The sequence below is a fragment of the Dendrobates tinctorius genome, unplaced genomic scaffold, assembly GCF_039654945.1.
Source record: "Dendrobates tinctorius isolate UK_male_01 unplaced genomic scaffold, ASM3965494v1 ptg000070l, whole genome shotgun sequence".
Taxonomy (NCBI): Eukaryota; Metazoa; Chordata; class Amphibia; order Anura; family Dendrobatidae; genus Dendrobates; species Dendrobates tinctorius.
This window is the reverse complement of record NW_027361738.1, coordinates 54817121-54840000: the sequence shown is the minus strand read 5'-3', so window position 1 is coordinate 54840000 and position 22880 is coordinate 54817121. Positions and strand designations below refer to the sequence as shown.

Here is a 22880-nt window from a genome sequence, read left to right as displayed (position 1 = left end):
ATATTGGGATATGATATTTGAGATGGGAATACCCCTTTCACTAAAGTGAATAGAGGTACAGCAGAGAAGTCACTTTTGCTGGCCCTAACTTCAGGTACTTTAAACCATTGTTGCACATATGGCAAAATGCATTTCAGAAGTTTTTCAAAGTTATTTTGATATGAAAAAAGGCTGTCCATTACAGGTAAAATTAATGGGCCCAGGGTAATGTAGAAATAAAAAAGAATACTCTCTTCACTGAACCAGCGCAGTTGCTCCCCCATATTCTGTAGTGTCTCTTCCACTGGTCCTCTGCCATAAGCATCCAGTGGGAGGGGCATCATGTCACCTCTCCAGCCAATCCGCAACTTCCAATTGTCTGCAGATGTCACATTTCATCTGACATTTTTTTTTTTTTTATTGCTCTACACACATTACCTTTTTATAGTGGTGTAGAACCCTGTTAAAACATGAGCAGTACAGTGGTGTCTTCTTTAAGTTTGCCTTATACACGAGGATCTTGTACCCCCGGCCTCGACATTCCTGTGTGCTAGTATAATAAGCTAAAGACAGACTAGGGAGACCCCTTTGGTGGCTTCTTGTATAAATCTATTGACACAGTGGGTATCTGCACTATAAACTCCTCTATTATATAACTTTCCATCTTCCTACATCTTTATTGAACTCCGATAATAAACTTATTGGTCTGTTGTTTTCTTTTTGTTTGTTTTTTTATAGCATCCACCAGGACAAGTGAGGAGAAAGTACAGCTCGTGCTCTACAATTTTCCTTGATGACAGCACAGTCAGCCAACCTAACCTCAAGTATACAATTAAATGGTCAGTGGTTACCATTTCATATGATACATATATTTTTTTATGTTTATACACCGATCGGTCGTGCACATTAACAACACCGGCCTACTTTTGCGTAAGTTTTCTTCTGTCCCCAATTGCTCTTGCCCCATCGATGCTTGGACCCCACAAGACCTCAGAAGGTGCCGTGTGATGTGTCGCTTGAAAACGTTAGATCCTGCCAGCCCTGTAAAATGGAAGATGATCGATCTGATCGAGATCTGTGGAAATTGGAGGCCGAGTCTTCTTCACTTGCTGTCAAATCCAGTTGGAGTAATGTATTAAAGTATAACTTATGAAAAGAAAATAATCTCTTACAGGGCCAAATAATTAGGCAATACATGCGGCAACTAATTTGCTGCTATAGGCCGGGGTCACACTTGCGAGTGTGATGCGAGAAACTCACTCGAGTCTCTCGCATCAATACCTGGCACTGCCGCCGGCATTCGGGACCGGATTGAGTGGCTGCATAAAAATAAATGCATAGAAATACATGCAGCCACACATTCTGGTCCCGAGTGCCGGCGGCAGTGCCGGGTATTGATGCGAGAGACTCGAGTGAGTTTCTCGCATCACACTTGTAAGTGTGACCCCGGCCATAGTCTAAGGGAGGCGAGTGATAGAAAAGTTCTATTCTCAATAAGCAATGTAAATGATAGAGATTTATTAATACCCCTCCCCGGACTTAATGAATGCAGGCGGTAAATCCGTCCACATTCTTTTTGTATTCAAAGTTTGTCCCAATTTCCGCCTCTGACCGGTAGGTGTACTACCTCCAACACTTGAAACCGAAGATCAAATGGATTTGTTGAATGTTTTTCCAGCATATGGCGTAACAATGTGGCGTCCTCTTTTCCTCTGATGGACTATGATCAAGAATACGTCTCCGAAATTCTCTCTTCGTTTTGCCAATATGATTTTCAGGGCACCCACGTATTGTCTTGTACACGACACCTTTTACAATTGGCAAATTCACGATTGCTGTATAACTTGTGTGGAGGCTCTAAGAAATGATTTATTGTTCTTGATGCACTCGAAGGCTTTACAACCTCCGCATATGAAGGTCCTGATCATTCTATTAGTCATCCAATTGAGTTCTACAAAGTGGCTGTGACCCAAATGGTCCTTAAGATTTTTACCTCCCCTATAGGTCATCCTTGGTTTTTCAGCCATTAGGTCCTGTAAATCCTTGTCAGCTCTTAAGATCGCCCATACATCACTCAGTATATTGGAAACTTCCTTCTTACAATTATCATAAATGCAAACAAGATGGGTAAGAGTATGTGCCTCCATTTTGTCTTTGGGTATTAACAGGGAATTGTGATTTTTGAGTAAGGGCATGCCCAGTATGCATCACCCACTACCTTTCTGGAGAAACCGAGTCTGCAATTCCTTGGATCTTGAAACATATGCACCAGTACTAGAATAATTTCTCCTTAATCTTAGATATTGGCCTATAGGAATGCCTTTGTGTGAAAGCTCAGGGTGATGACTTTGCCAGGATAGCAGGCTGTTCGTCGCAGTATGTTTCTGAAACAAAAGTAGTTTCTAACAAACTATTGTGTACTCATTATTGCTAACCACTGAGCCACCGTGCCACCCTCACTTTTTGATGGTGAGAAAACCCCTTTGAAAGATTATTTTCTATTTTATTATTATTATTATTATTAAAAAAAAAAAAATATATATATATATATATATATATATATATATATATATATATATAATATTTTTTTTTAAAGTGCTGTAAAATTGTATCAAAGGAGAGGAAAAGTTAAGGGTAGGAAGTTTTGGGATGATGTTTAATTGTTATGAAATTTTCTATGCTTATAGCACCATTCTGGCATTTTTGTTTCTTCATTTCACCACCAGAGTGGTATCAATAACTCATCTTCCCGGCCCTTAGCATTATACTTACCAGCCGCCGTCTTCTGCTGTTCTCGGCGCCGCTCCGGTGATGTTCTACTGTTTGTGATCTGCCAGATTCCTCCAGTGTTTTCTGGGTGAACTGGAAGTCACAACACGATGTTAGTCTTTGAGAGCCAGCAGGAGGCACAGAGATCTTGTGACCATTACCTCTGACTTCCGGTCCGTTAGGAACTGTGGTCACAAGACAGAAGACCGGGGCAGCGCTGGGAAGAGCTGAAGACAGCAGCTGGTATTAATGAAGAGACCGGAGTAGTCTCGAAAGCTGCTGTTTGTTACCATCTTTTCAATTAGGCTGGAGTCACACTGCCGAATTTCTCATGCGATAATCGCATAGCACGGACTGGCCGGCACCTCTCCGGACCTGAGCATGACAGCGTGATGGATTACTATGCAGCTGTCAAGCTCAGGTCAGGAGAGCAGACAGCCAGTGCGAGTTTTACAATGCGGTTCTCGGACGAAAAATACGGCAGTGTGTCTCTGCCCAAAGTCATTAAAAGGTATCAACCACTGAGGACTCTCAGATTTTTTTTTTTTTTTTTTTTTTTTTTTTTTTTTTATATTTTTCTATCAACTATCTAACATGGTGCAAAGATATATTTTTCCTGTAGAAAAATCACTGAGTCTCATCACTGTTTTTCGTTTCTACCGTCACAGTTTCAGCAGAACTGATTGAGAGTTACCATGAAAAACGGACAGAACTCTGGTGACATCCGAATGTTGTCTGTATCTAACAATGCAAAGGATAGGAGAAGATTTATCATTTTATTTATCCATAAAAAAAAAATACCCCAACACAGTCACCGGTACCGTTTTTTGCCTATGGGAAAAATACTGATGTCTGAATGAGGCCTAAGAAATACGTTTCAGAATGGTACACATATGGTTAGATGAAGCTCCGGTCTTTCTATAGACTGAAGAACTTTTTATAGCAGATCACCCCTGTGGTTTCCTGTGGAAAGACTTTGTGACTGTACACTATGAATAGCTTAGTACAGGGCACGTTTCATTACCTAGTACACGTCTGCAATTTCATTTTCAAATTATATTTTGATATTTCATTTTTTCATATTTTTCCTGCTGGGACATTAAAGATCATAAAGTAATGATTTTATTTAAAGTTTTTTCTGTTAAGTACTTATTTAATGCATTAATAAATCCTGCATGTTAGGTGCCCTGCTGTACACAGATTGTCACTTTGATCCCAGCTCGGTGCAATAGCCTGATAAGTACCAAGGTATCATCTGCAAAAAGCATGTAAAATTAAAACTGCCATCTGATGTATACGATGCTTATTAAACTTGTCTTTTTTTTTTTTTTTACAGCGTAGCACTGGCAATATATTACCATATAAAAAACAGGTACGTTAAACATAAAGATTCTGAAAAATCACAGTAAGATATGCATGCAACTGATATGAATCGGCGGAGCGTGATGCGGTTGCCAAACTGGCCAATTATTTTAGTGTAGTTGTTTGTTCATTAGCCCCTTAATGCCCAATTATCGCCCTTGAGCCTGTTTCCTATGGCTGTATGATCGCTTTATACAACATCTGAATTGTGCGGAGCTTTAATTGGGCATTTATAGAATTTGGGGGAATAGAGCTGGAGTGACAGAGGCCTCAGATCTACAAATAGCTCTTCAGCCTCATTTGCATATTCATTGGGACAGTGGTTTCTCAGTAACGGAGGAACGGACTGGCCTTGTAAAGGTATTGTTGACTTTGATCTACACGCGCATATAAATTTTATTAATCTAAGCCCTGATGAAGCATGTAATGGGAACTGGTGTCAAGTTAGGAAATATCTATGAAAAAACAGACTGAAAATTTGGAAATAATTTCAGTGATTTTTCGCACAATTTATGGAGTTGACGACCAAAGGTGACTTTACTTTATCTCCTCTCTTCTGAAGTGATTTAAGGTTGAAGCATTAAAGCATCTGAGAACCTTTCATCCAGGAGAGAGAACGATTTGCCGTAAATCGGAGACATTATTCCCACTATGGCAATTACAGTTTAATTTCTAGAGATCTCTACGATAGGATTATTGTAGAGCCATCAGGACAGGAGAGCCCAACAGTGGTAGATGCTGTAGTCAGAAAAGCTCCATGTCCTTTGGGTAGGATGTCGGAGATGGGCAGGACTGACAGGTCTGAGTTTGGAAACCAGCAAAGGCTATCTGAGAAGGAACCCAAAAGCAGTCCTGTAAATCTCTCCCAAAATTACCCAATGTTTTTGATGTTTGACTAAACAAATTAGAGTGTAAAAAAGAAAAGGAAAAGTACCGAACAGGAGTCCGGCGACTCACGCTTCCCGACTGCCACATTCTCCATACACTTCCATGGAGAGAAGACTGTCTTATGGACAGGCTAAAGAAAAGGCCCAATTTGGCAGGAAAACTGTCATCCGACTAACACTGGCCTTCGGAATACCCCAGTAGTGCTTTGTGGAGAAAACTATAAAAAGGCTGGTAACCATTTTGCAGATGTCCAATTCCCCTCTTTGAGCTAAAGGCAAGGGTCGATAATCGGCCCAACGAGCATTTGTCGGCTCATTGTATTTTTTTATGGGGCCTAAAAAATAATAGTTTTCAGCAGAACAGTACTGAAAAGTGCAGCATCCAGGAGAAAATTTACTTTATTACTCCAGGGAGCCGCCGGCTTTGTCATGCAGGCGTGCCGTTGCGGCTCCAGTCACCATCAGGGCTCGTGCACATGACCGATTTTCTCGTACAAGTGGTATCCCTGGGTTTAATGGATAGCACTGGTACCTATGATATTCTATGGGGCTGTGCACATGTGGTCCGTGGATAAAATCGGTGACTTGTCCACTTTTGCTGTGATGGGTCAGATCAAACTCTGCAATGCAAGTCTATGGGTCCATAAAAAAAAAAATCGGACCGCACTGAGTGCATCACAGTACATCCCGATTTTCACGGACTTTCAAAAAAATAACAAAAAAAGCTTCTTCGCCTTCTCCTTTCTCTTTTTTTCATGTGAGAAAAATTGATGCCACTCTGATCAGAATAATCAGTCTTTTTTTCCCTTATGTGGAGAAATCGGTCATATGAACCTACCCTTAAAGGGAATCTTTCACCAGGTTTTTAGTATGTAATCTGAAAACCGCATTATATAGGGAATGAGAGCCCTATTCCAGTGATGTCACACTTACTTGAGCTGCCTCAAGTTTTAATAAAATCACTGTTTTTGAGATTATCATTAGAGGACTAGTAAACCTGCTGCCAGGTAGTCCTCCATATTCATGAGCTCTGCATAACCCCGCCCTCACCACTGATTGGCAGTGTTCTGTGTACACTGTACATGGGCAGAAAGCTGCCAATCAGTGATGGGGGCGGGGTTATGCAGAACTCAGCATTCAGAGAACTGCTAGATCTGCAGCAGAGAAAATAGTGATTTTTATCAAAATTATATCAAGCAGCCCAGTAAGTGATACATCACTGGAATCAGGGTCTCTGTCCCTACATGATGTTGCTTTTAGATGGGCTAGCAAAAACCTTGGGACAGATTTCCTGTGAGTCGCTGACAGCTGCCTCTACTGATGCACTATGAAGCTGGCTGTCAGCTTACAGCCGCCACTCTCTGTGCTGTGAGCGGTGACACCTGCATGACTGACTGAAAACCGCCGACTCCTGGGAAAAAATACAGTTAATTTTCTTCCAGATACCACACTTTCAGTACAGCGGCCAGGCTCCTTCAGAATGCTATTGAATAACCCTATATTTGCAGGTAATTGGACATGAAAGGTTCCATTTTAAATGGAATCTATCATTAGTTTTTTTCTACCTACTGCAAGAGCAGCAAGATGTACCCTGATTCCAGTGATGTGTCACTTGCTGGCCTATTTAAGGTAGTTTTTACAAAATCACTATTTTATCAGCAGGAGACTTTCACTAGAGGACTAGTAAACCGACTTCTAGGTAGCCCGCTGCCTTTTTGTCAGATGGATCCAGTCCGTTCATATACTTTTGAATGACTGCGTGTAATACTATATTTCTCCTGTAGTGGCCACTGCGCAAGAAATATCAACTTCCGCTGTTTGTCTTGGGATCAGTTGATCGCCACAATGGCTCTTACATTAAAGGAAATGCCTTTGGCAAGGAAACCCCCTTTTTTTACTTGGTTTTGGTAGAAAAATATCCACAACTCTTAATTAGGATTATTTACAATAAAAGCTAATTATCAGGATCGTGAATTTGTCCTATATTGTCATAGGACCTTAATGATGGTAAAGGGCAATGGATGACAGAATCCAGCAGATGTTCTGATCATGTTTCAGTCCCCCGTCTCTGTAAATAAAGAGGCCACGGTCAGGCTGACGGGGAGATGAGTCTCCGTTAGAGCTGTCAGATATCATTTGTGAAGAAACGTCTCATGAAGTGGGTATGGGTTTGGCAGGTTGTCAGGAATGTGTTACACCGTTTTATTCTCACTGTGGATTCCGCCAGGACTTCGTCAGGTTGATACTGATGGTCTTGCAATACTTCTGTATTAAATTCCCATTACTTTAACATTAGATTCCAATTAAATTTGGTTTACTAATGGCTTAGTAACACATATGTCAAGGGTCTTCCAGGCATATCCTATTGATAAATTCTGCTTAGATCAGGTCACATCAATATTTTTTTGGTGGTGGTCCGACATCCCTGATCGGCTGTTTGCCGCTCCATTGGGGGCTGGATGTAAACAGTGAATGGAGGTGAACAGCACCATTCACTGTGTAGTGGCCGTTCTTAGGTACTACAGATACTGTCAACTGCGCCTTGCTATTTTGACTTTTTACATCGTTTACATCTGACCACCGCCAAATGGCTGGTTAGTGGGGAATCCGGGTGTCGGACCTCCACCGATTGAGTGTTAATGACCTGTCCGAAGAAACCTGGAGAACTCCTCTTAGTCAACATTCACATGTTTTATTTTATCCAGGGCACCGATGCATAGAGTTTAAAGGAACCATCCACACCCCCCTTTAAAAAAAAAAAAAAAAAAAAAAAAGGTTTCTGTCTTAAACTTAGTGCATGTCTTATTCTCATCAGTATTTGTCGATCATATGTGTCATTCAGTTTTGTGGAGATCTGTTAGAATTGGATGTAAAACGGAAGTGTAGATCTTTATCCTCCAGTTTTTAAAAACAGGGAGAGTAAAAAAAATGGGTACCAAGTGGGTGTAAGGTTCACACGTTCATTATGTAATAAGTATTTGTAAGCCAAAACCAGGAGAGGAACAATCAGAGGAAGAGCATAATAGAAACATGTCACCACTTCTATATTTATCACCCACTCCTGGTTTTGGCTTACAGATACTGATGTGAAACACTGACCAAATACTGAATATGTGAATGTGACCTAAAACTGAGAATAAAACTGATAAACAGTCTGTTTTTGGTGTATTTAAAACATTGAAAGGGATACATGAAACTAGCTTTAAAGGGGTGTTCCAAAAAATTGCTGTAAGAACAGGCAAGTCAACTACAAACTTGCTTCTTTTCATGCTATCTGCCTTAATTCTCCTACAATGAGAACTTTTATCTTTCATAGTGTAAAGCTGGTTTTTGCTGAACTTGGTTACTAGTGCCTGCCCAGACCCTGCTGAGAGCACGCATTAACTGCTTTCCATAAAAAAGTAATATATCTCATCCCCCTGTCTCCAGCGGACTGATTACTTATAGCAGTTATCTGCTTACCTCCTTCCCTTTCCCTCTTGGCTGCTTTGATAATTCTTGCAAAATCATCAGCCCTGCAGCCTTCAGATCAGGTCTCCTAAACACTGCTCTTGGCTCTCACTTTCAAGAGCTGTTCACTTGATCAAATGTCCGCTTATCTCTGTATGTAAATATAATTTAGTTCACCTCCTGACCAAGCTTGATGTGAAACGTGTGTCGGTTGCATTTTCTTTCATAGTAAAGTGTACTCCACGCCATTGTGCTTTATTATCATTATTTGTACTTTTATGTGATATCACGCTCTCTGTATATCTATATGTACCTTAAAAGGCTTTAACTTATACTGCACTGGGTATTTTGACTTGTACCTTTCTGAGTATCTGTCCTCAATACTGTGATCACACATGATAGATTTGTATGATTTGTATCTGTATTGATTTGTAGTTTTCACAAAAGGGAGTTTTGTTATTATCACTTAACTACCTTTAGTATTTTATATGTTTTGTGACTTTTGTGTGTCTATTTTTATTCTTTAAATTATTTTATTATCCAATAAAGAATATATTTATTGATTTTTGAGCCTTGCATATTTTTGCATAGGCATTCTTGAATTTATTGGTTCTTTTTGGCCAATTAATGTATATACTCGAGTATAAGACGAGCCATCGAATTTTACCATAAAAAATTGGGAAAACTATTAGACTCCTCATCCCTATCCTGGTATTCATGGCTCCTCATCCCTATCCTGGTATTCATGGCTCCTCATCCCTATCCTGGTATTCATGGCTCCTCATCCCTATCCTGGTATTCATGGCTCCTCATCCCTATCCTGGTATTCATGGCTCCTCATCCCTATCCTGGTATTCATGGCTCCTCATCCCTATCCTGGTATTCATGGCTCCTCATCCCTATCCTGGTATTCATGGCTCCTCATCCCTATCCTGGTATTCATGGCTCCTCATCCCTATCCTGGTATGCATGGCTCCTCATCCCTATCCTGGTATGCATGGCTCCCTCATCCCTATCCTGGTATGCATGGCCTCCTCATCCCTATCCTGGTATGTAAGGCTCTTCATCCCTATCCTGGTATGCATGGCCCCCTCATCCTTATCCTGGTATGCAAGGCTCTTCATCCCTATCCTGGTATGCATGGCTCCTCATCCCTATCCTGGTATGCATGGCTCCCTCATCCCTATCCTGGTATGCATGCCCCCCTCATCCCTATCCTGGTATGCATGGCCTCCTCATCCCTATCCTGGTATGCATGGCTCCTCATTCATATCCTTCTATGCATGGCCCCCTCATCCCTATACTTGTATGCATGGCCCCCATAGAAAAAAAATTAAAAAAAAAAAAAAGTACCATCCTACTTACCGTCCCTGTGCTCCCTCGCAGCATCTTGTTCTGTCCCAACAGCTGCAGTGGCGGGGCGATCACATGTGCCCGCTACTTAAGAAAATGAATATTCAATGCCCTCCACACCCATGGCCGTGTAGGTCAGTGCATGTTCATTCCCTTAAGTAGCAGGCACACCTAATCGCCCGGCTGCTGCACGAAGCCGGTGGCTGCGACTATTGTGCCCACTATTAAAGAGAAATGAATATTCACTGCCAGCGCATTGAACATTCATTTTTTTTTTAGCAGCGGGCACAGGCTTTAGCTGCAGCAGCCGGTTCCTGCCTTCTGTGACCCGCTGCTTAGCCGCTGCCTCTCCCCCTCCCCCTCCATCTTCTGGGACCCTCACTCGAGTATAAACCAAGGGGGGGCTTTTTCAGAACAAAAAAAGTGCTGAAAAACTCTGCTGATACTCGAGTATATACGGTATATAAACCATAGTTCCTTATATTCATGTAAGTGTTTTAAAGCACCCAGCCACACCAAACAGCATAAAAAATAATTACCGTAGGTACAGAATGTGCAATAGAGTAAGACACACAGGAGTAAAAGTCAGACTGTCCAGGTTATACGCAAGCATGAAATAATGATAGAAGCCAGGTAAAAGGTCGCCCAAAGTACATTTCACACAAAACGAATGCTTTTATTTTTTTTCCTTTTGACCCTGTACCACCCCAAGCTTTCCCAATCACGTACATCAGTTGCCAATAATTTTCACGATTGTAAAGGCTATTACCAATGTATATATTTTGGTTAGTACGTCTTTTTTGTTAGGAAAACATCCCACCCACATTAATTATAATTACCAGATGAGACATTTTTCATTTTGCCTTGCTAATAGACTGGCGCAGCTGACGGCGTGGAGATCTCGCTCCAGGCTATGGATCCTTGTTCTTTGTGCCAGCCCCATTGTAAATCTGCTAAACAGCGGGGAGAACGCGGATCCTCCTGCTCTAGTTTCCAGAAAGCAACTTTCTATTTCACATCCATTTACAGAAGAAATGTATTATTCCCTCGGGTTAGAAGTTTTGTTTTTACTATAGATATAGCAGAAATAACAATGACGGTATATTGTACTCCGGTAATAAGACTCGGATCTGGGTAATGATGGGAATGCGTAGAGAGACTGAAGACGCTGATCTGGGCAGTCGGGGGTGCAGGTCAAGTGCTATGGCAATGATCAGTATAGTGGCTGTGAAATTAGTTAACCCCTTCACCCCCAAGGGTGGTTTGCACGTTCATGACCGGGCCAATTTTTACAATTCTGACCACTGTACCTTTATGAGGTCATAACTCTGGAACGCTTCCATGGATCCCGGTGATTCTGACATTGTTTTCTCGTGACATATTGTACTTCATGTTAGTGGTAAAATTTCATTCAAATAACTTGCGTTTATTTGTGAGAAAAACGGAAATTTGGCGAAAATTTTGAAAATTTCGCAATTTTCCAACTTTGAATTTTTTTGCCCTTAAATCACAGAGATACGGCACACAAAAAACTTGATAACTAACATTTCCCACATGTTTACTTTACACCAGCACAATTTTGGAACCAAAATTTTTTTTTGTTAGGAAGTTATAAGGGTTAAAAGTTGACCAGCGATTTCTCATTTTTACAACACCATTTTATTTTTAGGACCACATCACATTTGAAGCCACTTTGAGGGGTCTATATGATAGAAAATACCCAAAAGTGACACCATTCTAAAAACTGCACCCCTTAAGGTGCTCAAAACCACATTCAAGAAGTTTATTAACCCTTTAGGTGCGTCACAGGAATTTTTTTGAATATTTAAAAAAAAAATGAACATCTAACTTTTTTTCATAAAAAAAATTACTTCAGGTTCAATTTTTTTTATTTTACCAAGGGTAACAGGAGAAATTGAACTGCAAAAGTTATTGTGCAATTTGTCCTGAGTACGCTGATACCTGATATGTGGGGGGGAACGACTGTTTCGGCGCATGGCAGAGCTCAGAATGGAAGGAGCGCCGTTTGACTTTTTCAATGCAAAATTGGCTGGAATTCAGATTGGACGCCATGTCACGTTTGGAGAGTCCCTGATGTACCTAAACAGTGGAAACCCCCTACAAGTGACCCCATTTTGGAAACTAGACCCCCCAAGGAACTTATCTAGATATGTGGTGAGAACTTTGAACCCACAAGGGCTTTACAGAAGTTTATAACATAAAGCCATACAATTAAAAAATCATATTTTTTCCACAAAAATGATCTTTTCACCCTCAATTCTTATTTTTCCAAGGGTAACAGGACCCTAAAAGTTATTGTGCAATTTGTCCTGAGTACGCTGATACCCCACATGTGGGGGTAAACCACTATTTGGGCGCATGGCAGAGCTCGGAAGGGAAGCAGCGCCATTTGACGTTTTTGGCTGGAATTGAGATCGGACACCATTTCGCGTTTGGAAAACTCCTGATGTACCAAAACAGTGGAACCCCCCCACAAATGACACCATTTTGGAAACTAGACCCCCTAAGGAACTTATCTAGATGTGTGGTGAGCACTTTGACCCCCCCAGTGCTTCACAGAAGTTTACAACGCCCGGGCGTGAAAATAAAAAATTCGTATTTTTTCCACAAACATGATCTTTTAGTCACCATTTTTTTATTTTCCCAAGGGTACCAGGAGAAATTGGACCCCAAAAGTTGTTGTCCAATTTGTCCTGAGTATGCTGATACCCCATACGTGGGAGAAAACTACTGTATGGGCACACGTCGGGGCTCGGAAGGGAAGTAGTGACGTTTTGGAATGCAGACTTTGATGGAATGGTCTGCGGGTGTCATGTTGCCTTTGGAGAGCCCCTAATGTACCTAAACAGTGGAAACCCCCCACAAATGACACCATTTTGTAAACTAGACCCCCCAAGGAACTTATCTAGATGTGAGGTGAGCACTTTGAACCCCCAAGGGCTTCACAGAAGTTTATAATGCCAGGGCATGAAAATAAAAAAATCGTATTTTTTCCACAAACATGATCAATTAGTCCCCAATTTTTTTTATTTTCCCAAGGGTAACAGGAGAAATTGAACCCCAAAAGTTGTTGTCCAATTTGTCCTGAGTACGCTGACACCCCATATGTGGGATAAAACTACTGTATGGACACACGTCAGGGCTCGGAAGGGAAGTAGTGACGTTTTGGAATGAAGACTTTGATGGAATGGTCTGCGGGTGTCATGTGCGTTTGGAGAGCCCCTGATGTATCTAAACTATTGAAACTCCCCACAAGTGACCCCATTTTGGACACTAGACCCCCCACGGAACTTATCTAGATGTGTGGTGAGCACTTTGAACCCCCAAGTGCTTCACAGAAGTTTATAACACTCGGACGTGAAAATAAAAAAATCATTTGTTTCCACAAAAATGATATTTTTGCCCCCAATTTTTTATTTTCCTAAGGGTAACAGGAGAAATTGGACCCCAAAAATTGTTTTGCAATTTGTCCTGAGTAGGCTGATACCCTACATGTGGGGGTAAAACACTGTTTGGGCGCATAGCAGAGCTTGGAAGGGAAGGAGCACCATTTGACTTTTTCAACTCAGAATTGGCTGGAATTGAGATCAGACGCCATGTTGCATTTGGAGAGCCCCTGATGTGCCCAAACAGTGGAAACCCCCAATTCTAACTCCAACCCGAACCCCAACACGCCCCTAACCCTAGCCCTAACCCTAATGGAAAAATGGAAATAAATACATTTTTTTTATTTTATTATTTTTCCCTAACTAAGGGGGTGATAACGGGGGGTTTGATTTACTATTTATGGCGGTTTTTATGTTTGGCGGCTGTCGCACGCTGAAAGACGCTTTTTATTGTAAAAATAGTTTTTGCATCACCACATATTGAGAGCTATAATTTTTCCATATTTTGACCCACCGAGTCATGTGAGGGCTTATTTTTTGCGGGACGAGTTGACGTTTTTATTGGTACCATTTTCGGGCACGTGGAATTTTTTGATCGCTTTTTATTCCGATTTTTGGGACGCAGAATGAACAAAAACCAGCGTTTCATGAATTTCCTTTGGGGGGGGTGCGTTTACACCGTTCCGCGTGCGGTAAAATTGATAAAGAGGTTTTATTCTTCACGTCAGTACGGTTACAGCGATACCTCATTTAGGTCGTTTTTTTATGTTTTTGTCGGTTTTATGCAATGAAAACTATTTTATATAAAAAATAATTATTTTTGCATCGCTTTATTCAGCGAGCTATAACTTTTTTATTTTTTCGCTGATGAAGCTGTGTGGCGGCTCGTTTTTTGCGGGACAAGATGACGTTTTCAGCGGTACCATGGATATTTATATGCGTCTTTTTGATCGCGCGTTATTACACTTTTTGTTTGGCAGTATGATAATAAATCATTATTTTTTGCTTCGTTTTTTATTTTTATTTTTTAAGGGGTTCGCTAAAGGGGTTAACTAATGGGACAGTTTTATAGGGCGGGTCGTTACGGACGCGGCGATACCTAATATGTGTACTTTTATTGTTTTTTTTTTTTAATTATTATTTCCTAAAAATTGATTTATTGGGGGAATATTTTTTTTTTTTTCTAATATATTTGGCGATTTTTTTTTTTAATTATTTTTACACTTTTTTTATTTTTTTTTTTTTACTTTATTAAATAGTCCCAGGTTGGGACATCACTGTCCTGTGACAGATCACTGATCTGTCACATCACAGATCACTGTGACAGATCAGCGATCTGACACAGGCACTGCAGAAGGCTTCCTCATGCCTGCGCTTTGCAGGCACTGAGGAAGCCAGCTTCCTCAGGCCCCCGAAGGCCCCCGTCGCCATCTTGGATTCGGGGGCCTGGAGGAAAGGAGCCCCCCGCAGCAGCGCTGCACATTGCGCTGCCGTGGGGGGCTCAGGGAAGCACGGAGGGAGCCCCCTCCCTGCCGATGCTTCCCTTTAACCCCCGGTACACCGCGATCGTGTTTGATTGCGGTGTGCAAGGGGTTAACGTGTCGGGGGCGGTCCGTGACCGCCCCTGACACATTGTGCCGGGTGTCAGCTGTGATAATCAGCTGACACCCGTCCGCGATCAGCGGCGCTCACCACGTGGGCGCCGCTGATCGCGGTAGACGTACTATCCCGTCCACGTTCATACGGGCTCGGGTACCGTGGACGGGATAGTACGTCGGATGTCAGGAAGGGGTTAAAGCACCCGAAGCTACTGGATATCTATTGCTATCGTACCCCAAGATTAAAAAAATAAATAAATAAAAAATTCTCCTCTGGTGGTGACAGGAGATAACCAGAATTATATATGTATTATAAATATATAGGACAATTTTGACAAGACTGTATTTCATAAAACACTTTAACCCATAACATGAAAGTAAGGTTAATAAAATTTTGTTTACAAAATTTTCAGATTTGCTCAAATTTAGTTGATACATAAATGAATACACCCCACATCATAACTACTACATCTAGTATTTTATATGATCACCATGATTTTTAAGGGCCGCATCAAGTTTTCTAGGCATGGAATGAACAAGTTGACGACATATTGCAGCATTTGTCTTTTTCCATTCTTGAAGAATGACCTCTCAGAGCCTGGATGCTGGATGGAGAGTGATGACAACTTGTTTCTTTCGAATTCCCCATACATGTTCGGTTGGGTTCAGATCCGGAGACATTTGGCCACCGAATCGCTTTAAGGCCGGGGTCACACTTTCGAGCGTGATGCGAGAAACTCGCGCAAGTGTCTCGCATCAAAACCCAGTGCTGCCGCCGACACTCGGGACCAGAGTGTGCGGCTGCATGTATTTCTATGCAGCCGCACATTCCGGTCCCGAGTGCCGGCGGCAGCGCCGTTTATTGATGCGAGAGGCTCACGCGAGTTTCTTGCATCACACCCGCAAGTGTGACCCCGGCCTAACAGTGTTCTTCAGAAATGTAACAGTGGCCTTAAATTTTTTTGGATCGTTGTCATGTTGGAAAAGTGCACGTCTACCAAGGGCATGAAGTGATGGAAGCATCTTTTCTTTCAATATAAAGCAGGACATCTGTGAATTCATGATACGATCAATGAGATGTAGCTCCCCGACACCACTCACAGAGTCCCATATAAGGTCACTGTCACCACCATGTCTGACTGTAGGCATCATGCATTTTTCTTTTTCATTTTTCATGCAAACTGCAGCCATCTGTTCCAAAAACATTTAACTTGGTCTCATCACTATAGAGTCCCAGTAGTCTTCATATTTTTCAGCATAGGTCCTGGTAAATTGTAGGTGCATTTTTTGTGCCTGAGCTTTAAGAGAGGTTTAATTCACGGACGACACCCATGTATTCCTATCTTCTGAAGTGTACGCCATATTGTCTCATGAGAAACGCTTACCAAGGTTTGACTTTTACTTCTTTAAGTGCTAACTGCAGTGAACGTGCATGTCGATTTTATCCAACCCTTGTCATCAAAAGACCCTCGGGATTATCAGGGGACATGAAACACATCTGGTGGTCTTGTACAGTGGTCTCGGAGATCTGGAAGAAAGTGAAATGTCTGGTAGAACAAATGTTCGGGGAACAAATTGATTTAGAACCCTCTTCCTTTTTATTGGGTACTAAGCCGCCGAGGTTCTCTAAAAGTTTTCATAAAACTATTTGTGCATGGAAACAAAGATTCTTATAGCCTCAAGATGGAAAACCCCTTTATGCTATGGGCCCACGTAGCGTTTTAAAACGCACAATGAAAACCGGACTCCTTCCCAGAAATCGCGCGTTTTTTTCCCGCGCGATTTCACCGCGATTCTGTTCGCGATTTTGCCGCGATTTTCTCAAGCACTTTCCATCGCTTGGAAAGTGATTGACAGGTTGGTCACACTCGTCAAACAGTGTTTGACAAGTGTGAACAGCTTTTTAATATTGAGGCTGCCTATGCGGCCTCATTAGTAAAAGATAAAATGTTAAAAATGATTAAAAAAAAAAAAATCGGGGTATATTTACCTTCCGACGTCCCGCGCTGCCATCCCGGGCCTCAGCGTTCCCAGCGATGCCTTGCGAGACCTGTGATGACGTTGGTCTCGCGTTACTATAGTGATCTCGCGAGACCACGTCATCACAGGTCCTTGCCGCAAGGCATTACTGGGAACGCTGAGGCCCGGGAATGCAGCGCGGGACGTCGGAAGGTAAATATACCCCGATTTTTTTATTTTTTATTCTTTTTTTTACAGGGGTATGGTACCCAGGGCCTGGAGGACAGTCTCCTCTCCTTCACACTGTGGGTACCAACCGCACATGAGACGCTTAACTTCCACATGCGGGAAGTAAGCGATTCTCATGCATTCCTATGGGTGCGGAATCGCGGCAATTCTTTGCGATTCCGCACAAAAGAATGATCATACTGCGATTTTTTTTCCGCGATGCGATTCTGCCGCGGAAAAAAGCGCAGCATTAGCACAGCATGTGCAGAATGCCATAGGAATGCATGGGGGGCGTCATGTACAAGATTTTTAAACGTTTTCGCGCCGAAAATCTCGGCAAAAACGCTTAAAAATCGCATCGTGGGCACACAGCCTTACTGTCGATATCTTTGGTAAAAGAAAGAATGAATTCCATCATGTTATATGAGCGGATAGAATCTACTAGATCTGATTCGTGGAACTTATTTCTCAAGGTCTGGAATCCTTGGATAGAATTACATCCAAATACACGACGAGACATGGCTTTGCTGCTTTCCCCTTAAGCGTTTATGACTTATAGAAAAGTCCTTACCAGAACTCATAACAAACATTGGGTGTTTACTTGAGACGGAGGTTACAAATTGGTTCTCCATATTAATATTAAGCACTGTACCGCTGAACTCCTGCTGTCTATCCTTTCCCTACCTCTGTCTTGTCCTTTTTCTTGTATATCTAATTTGTTATTATAAACATAATATCTGCTCCCTTGCATGGGAGATTGGTTATTGTTTTTATGTTTTCATATGATGTTTGAAAGAAAACTTATTGAAACTAAAAGACCCTCCGTTTTAGGTGTTAACTTCTGTGGTCGGCCTGGACATCTTTGTGAGATAGTTGAAGTTCCATCTTTGTTAAATTTTGTATAACTTTTGCTCCAGTATTCTGACTGATAAGTAAAGCTTTGCTGATCTTCTTGTAGCCTTCACCTTTCTTGTATAAATGTTATTTTCTTTCTCAGGTCTTATGACATTTCTCTTCCATATGGTGCCATTGCTGCCAGCATCAAATGGGAAGGCGTTTTCTTTAAGTAACACTGTGTTATAGTGAACTGTCTGCTGGACACCTGTTTAATGAATAATTAGCCTTCTCTGGTTTATTTCTTGTTAGTTAGAATTTTGTAGTCTGAACATTGACTTCGCTCTTAAGATTTTCATTGGGGTGTACTCAATTTTGTAACATGGTGTTTAATGAATTTGTTAGAAAAATGGCTTTTTTTGGGTGTGTGAAAATCCAAATCTCATTTGCAATCAATGGCCCTGATTGGTGGGTAGATTTTGTAGTGTAGACAATGTTGATTCTGAAGGGAAACTAGATTCCAACAGGTTTTTCTGAAAACCTTTGATCACCTATACTGAGCATTGTGTGTATACAATATACTTGAATACTACAAGCGATATATGTGATTGTTGCTTGCTTCAAATCCCTAAGGGGGGACTAATAAAAAAAAAAAAAAGAATAACAATAATAATTGGGGATTTGAAGCAAACTACGATCGCATATATATCGCTTTTCATATTGTAATATTTTGTAAAATTACTGTTCTCCTGTGAAGCTGAGCCACAGACAGACAGACTTGAGAGCCTCTCAGTAGGGCCCTTACTGCCTTAATGTCCTTCTTGGATGTTACTTCCATTGAGACAGCAGCATTTAAGTAGGTTAAACTGCTTTGATTGGCACTATTTCCAACCCTGGTTGGACCCCACCAATATGTTATTGATGACCTATTTAAGGATGGGCAACAAACAACTAATTTTTTTTCATTTTTTTTTTTATCATTTTGTCCAGTTTAGATACTTAAGAAACTTTGGAAATCATTTTTTTGTGGCATTTGTCTTTGAACCTGTGAAAATAACTACATTTTGATTTTTAGTGGCTTCCCCAGCCTGTGTGCCTGGCTTTAGCTACATTGCTATCAGAATGTACTCATTTGGAGTACAGATGATGGCAGTGAAAGGGTAAGCACCTTTTACTTTACATTTTTTTTCTAGAATTTTGTCCAGCATGGAAAGAAAAAATGTAAAGTTCTTGTTAAAATGTGAATATTCACTTTCTGTATAAACCGATCGTGTATCACACGTTTCTGTTCCACCCTATGGCTCTTTGTGAAGTATGATAAACCGTATAATCTCGGATGTTGACTTTCTCCACACTTACACAGTTACTTAACGCGCATCAAACCCTTCAGCTGCCAACTTCTCCTTATCACTGATTCTTGTCCAAAAGTTTAATAACCTGATATATGTGTCCACAATCCCAGAGATAAGCCAGATCAGCGGATCCTAACATATGGTAATAGATGCAAATAGAGTCATTTACATTACAGATCATGTAAATCTATGCAGAAATGTGTCTCTGCTTGTCATTCAGCACTTTTCATTCAAGCGCTCCTGCATATTTTAACGTTTGTTTTACTTAATGGTGATTGGAAATCCAAGCCTATGACCACTCCCCGGCATTATGGTTGAAATACTAGGAATAAAAAATGGCTCTTAGAAAAACAAAATCATAGATATATGATGAAATTATGTTCAATTTGCCGTTTTCTCTGTTTTTTTTTGTGTTGTTCTAATACAAAGGGAATAAACAAGTGTAAAACTAAACTATAACACAACAAAAATAAATAATTTTTTGTTATAGTTTAGTTATACACCTGTTTATTTCCTTTTGTGAGTATTAGAACAACACTAAAAACAGATAAAAGGGCAAATTGGACATAATTTCACACAAAACCCCCAAAATGGGCCTGACAAAATTTTTGGCACCCTCCATTTAATATTTGGTTGCATTCTCTTTGGAATAGCCGCAATCGATCGCTTCCTATAACCATCAACAAGCTTTCTACACCTCTCAACTGGAATTTTGGACGCCTCTTCTTTTGCAAACTGTACCGGATCTCTCATATCTGAAGGCGCCTTTTCCTAACAGCAGTTTTAAGATCTCTCCACAGGTGTTTAATGGAATTTAGATTCGGACTCATTGCTGCCATTTCTGAACTCTCCAGCACTTTGTTTCCATCCATTTCCGGGTGATTCCTTATTTATGTTTGGGGTCATTGCCCTGCTAGAAGACCCATGACCTAGGACACAAACCCAGCTTTCTGACACTGGGCACTACATTGCTACCTAAAATCCTTTGGTAATCTTCAGATTTCATGATACCTTGCACACAGTCAAAGCACCCAGTGCCAGAGGTAGCAAAACAACCCCAAAATATCTTTGAACCTCCACCATGTTTGGCTGTAGTTACTATGTTCTTTTCTTTTGTAGGCCTCATTCCATTTTCGGTAAACAGTAGAATGATGACACTTTCCCAGAAGGATTTTGGCTTATATTTTGCCAGTCTGCAGTCTAGCTTTATGTCTCTGTGTCAGCAGTGGGAGGTCCTCTCAGGTCTCTTGCAATAGTGTTTCATTTAATTCAAATGTTGACGGATAGTTTGCGCTGACACTGATGCACCCTGAGGCTGCAGCACAGCTTGAATATCTTTGGAACTTGATTGGGGCTGCTTATCCACCATCTGGACTATCCTGTATTGCAACCTTCCATCAATTTTTCTCTGCTGTCCATGTCCAGGAAGATTAGATACAGTGCCATGGGTTGTAAACTTCTTGATTTGTTCCGCACCATGGACAAAGGAACATCAAGATCTCTAGAGATGGACTTGTAACCTTGAGATTGTTGATATTGTTCAACAATTTTGGTTCTCAAGTCCTCACTGTTCTCTTCTCTTTCTGCTCTCCATGCTTAGTGTGGCACACAGACACACAATGCAAAGATTGAGTCAAATTCTCCCCTTTTTTTTTAATCTGGTTTGAGGTGTGATTTTCATATTCCCCACACCTGTTACTTGCCTCAGATGAGTTTGAACAAGCATCACATGCTTTAAACAAAGTGATTTACCCACAATTTTGGGTTTTTTTTTCTTAAATAATGTCCAATTTGCCTTTTTTTCTGTTTTTTTTGTTTTCGTGTTGTTCTAATACACACACAAAGGAAATAAACCTGTCTATAACAAAACGTGTAATTGCAATAATTTTTGGGGAGAAATACTTCATTTTCCTGAACAATTTCAAGGGTAACAACACTTTCACCCATGATTGAGAACTGTTGCTATTATCAGGGGTCACATTGTGAGTTCCGTGCACCCTCTGCTGGTCATTGTAGGAATAGGCTGTGGACAAGGTGAATGTTTCGCGATCCATTGCATTATAGATGGGGCAGATGATGGACAGTGTAATGCAGACAGCTGCCAGCTTGGAGGTCGTTGTTTCAGTTTCCTAGTACTGTTTGGTGCTATTACGAAGATGTGGAAACTGTTACTAATATTTGGAAAATCCGTAGGTTAAAAAATTCATGTAATCCGCGCTTGACTGCAGCAATAAAGTTTTGCCAAAAGCCAAACGCCAGGAAATATAAAAAACGAAGCCGCTTTGATTCAAGCATGAGACAAAAACCACAGCCTATAGAACACGATGAAAATGCATGCAAAAAATGCAATGAAAAAAAGAATAAACACAATTTTAGCGAACACAAAATACTCATTGTGTGAACTTGGCCTTAGACATCGTTTCTTCTTGTGTGCAAAAAAAAAATTGCGCATTTTTAATCTGTGTGCTACATCTGATTTTCAGCCAATATTTTCTGCACGTTGGTTTTTCTTCATCCGTACTTGTGTTTTTTTTTTTTGTTTTTTTTTTTGTTATAGAAGATACTGGTCACAAAAAAAACCACAGACGTGAACAACACATAGGTTATAATGGGTCCATGTTCTGTCCATGAAAAAGGCAGATAAAACTTGTTCGTGAGTAACGGACAATGGTGTCGGGTATATTTCTGCAGATACTTAAGCTGATTTTCTGTCCTGGACTTTGGATTCTCTGTCAATTAGACTTTTTTCCTCATTAAAAGAACTAAACTAACTGGCCAGGAGCTGCTGCGGCACTGCCCTTTCCTGCTGCTGCGGCACTGCCCTTTCCTGCTGCTGCGGCACTGCCCTTTCCTGCTGCTGCGGCACCGCCCTTTCCTGCTGCTGCGGCACCGCCCTTTCCTGCTGCTGTGATATCACTCTAGGGATGGCAGTGGTCAGACCTCGCCAGCGGGCACTCATGGCGCATCTTCCCTACAGTTCAAAGTATTTGTTGAGGAAACTGCCTAAAGGTATGTGCACATGATACGCATTTGTTGCTGGCATATTCTGCATCAAAAACTTGTGTCTCTTGGCAGGAAAAACACTATGAAAAAAAAAAGTGCATTTTTGATGCATAAAACCAACGTGTGCACGAGACTTTCTCATTCATTATGCTGCGCTTTTCGCTGCAAAAATGGGGAGAAAAGACTAAATGTTCATTCCCTTACCTAGATGATTTTAGGAAATAAATTTACTTATTATGCTTGGCTTATATAACACTAACATATTCCACAGCGCTTTACAGACATTATCATCGCTGTCCGCGATGATAATCATCATTGCAGATGTTGTCAATGGTGGGATTTGAACCCAGGACCCAGGGGTGTAAGGCTGCAGTGCTATCCACTGAGCCACCATGTTGTCCAAATTTTTTTGTATGTTTTTCCACTGCATTTTTTTAAGGTTTTAGGGGGGTAAAGCTTTAGAATAAGTGTTTTTTTTTCTTTTAGATTCTTATTGATTTACTGATCTTATTTTGATTTTCTAGAGACGGGGATGGAAGATTGCTATTGGACATTTTTGATGAAAAGCTTCATCCTCTTTCTGTAAGTATGTGTGTGTATGTATACATGTGTATAGTATGTGTGTGTGTATAGAGATAGATATATATCTATATAATAATAATAATGTAATCCAGTCTGGTCCCTCATAGCAGCTGGACC

The 22880-nt window shown here is 41.0% G+C and overlaps 1 protein-coding gene across 3 annotated transcripts in view; it reads left to right on the top strand.

Moving 5' to 3' along the window:
- CCNY (cyclin Y) overlaps positions 1–22880 on the top strand; it is a 172787-nt gene that overhangs the window by 133822 nt on the left and 16085 nt on the right. For all 3 annotated transcript variants that reach the window (XM_073581651.1, XM_073581652.1, XM_073581653.1), the window contains exons 4-6: positions 718–818; positions 4085–4120; positions 22706–22763. In XM_073581651.1, coding sequence (XP_073437752.1) covers positions 718–818; positions 4085–4120; positions 22706–22763 — 195 coding nt within the window. The remainder of the gene's footprint in view (positions 1–717; positions 819–4084; positions 4121–22705; positions 22764–22880) is intronic.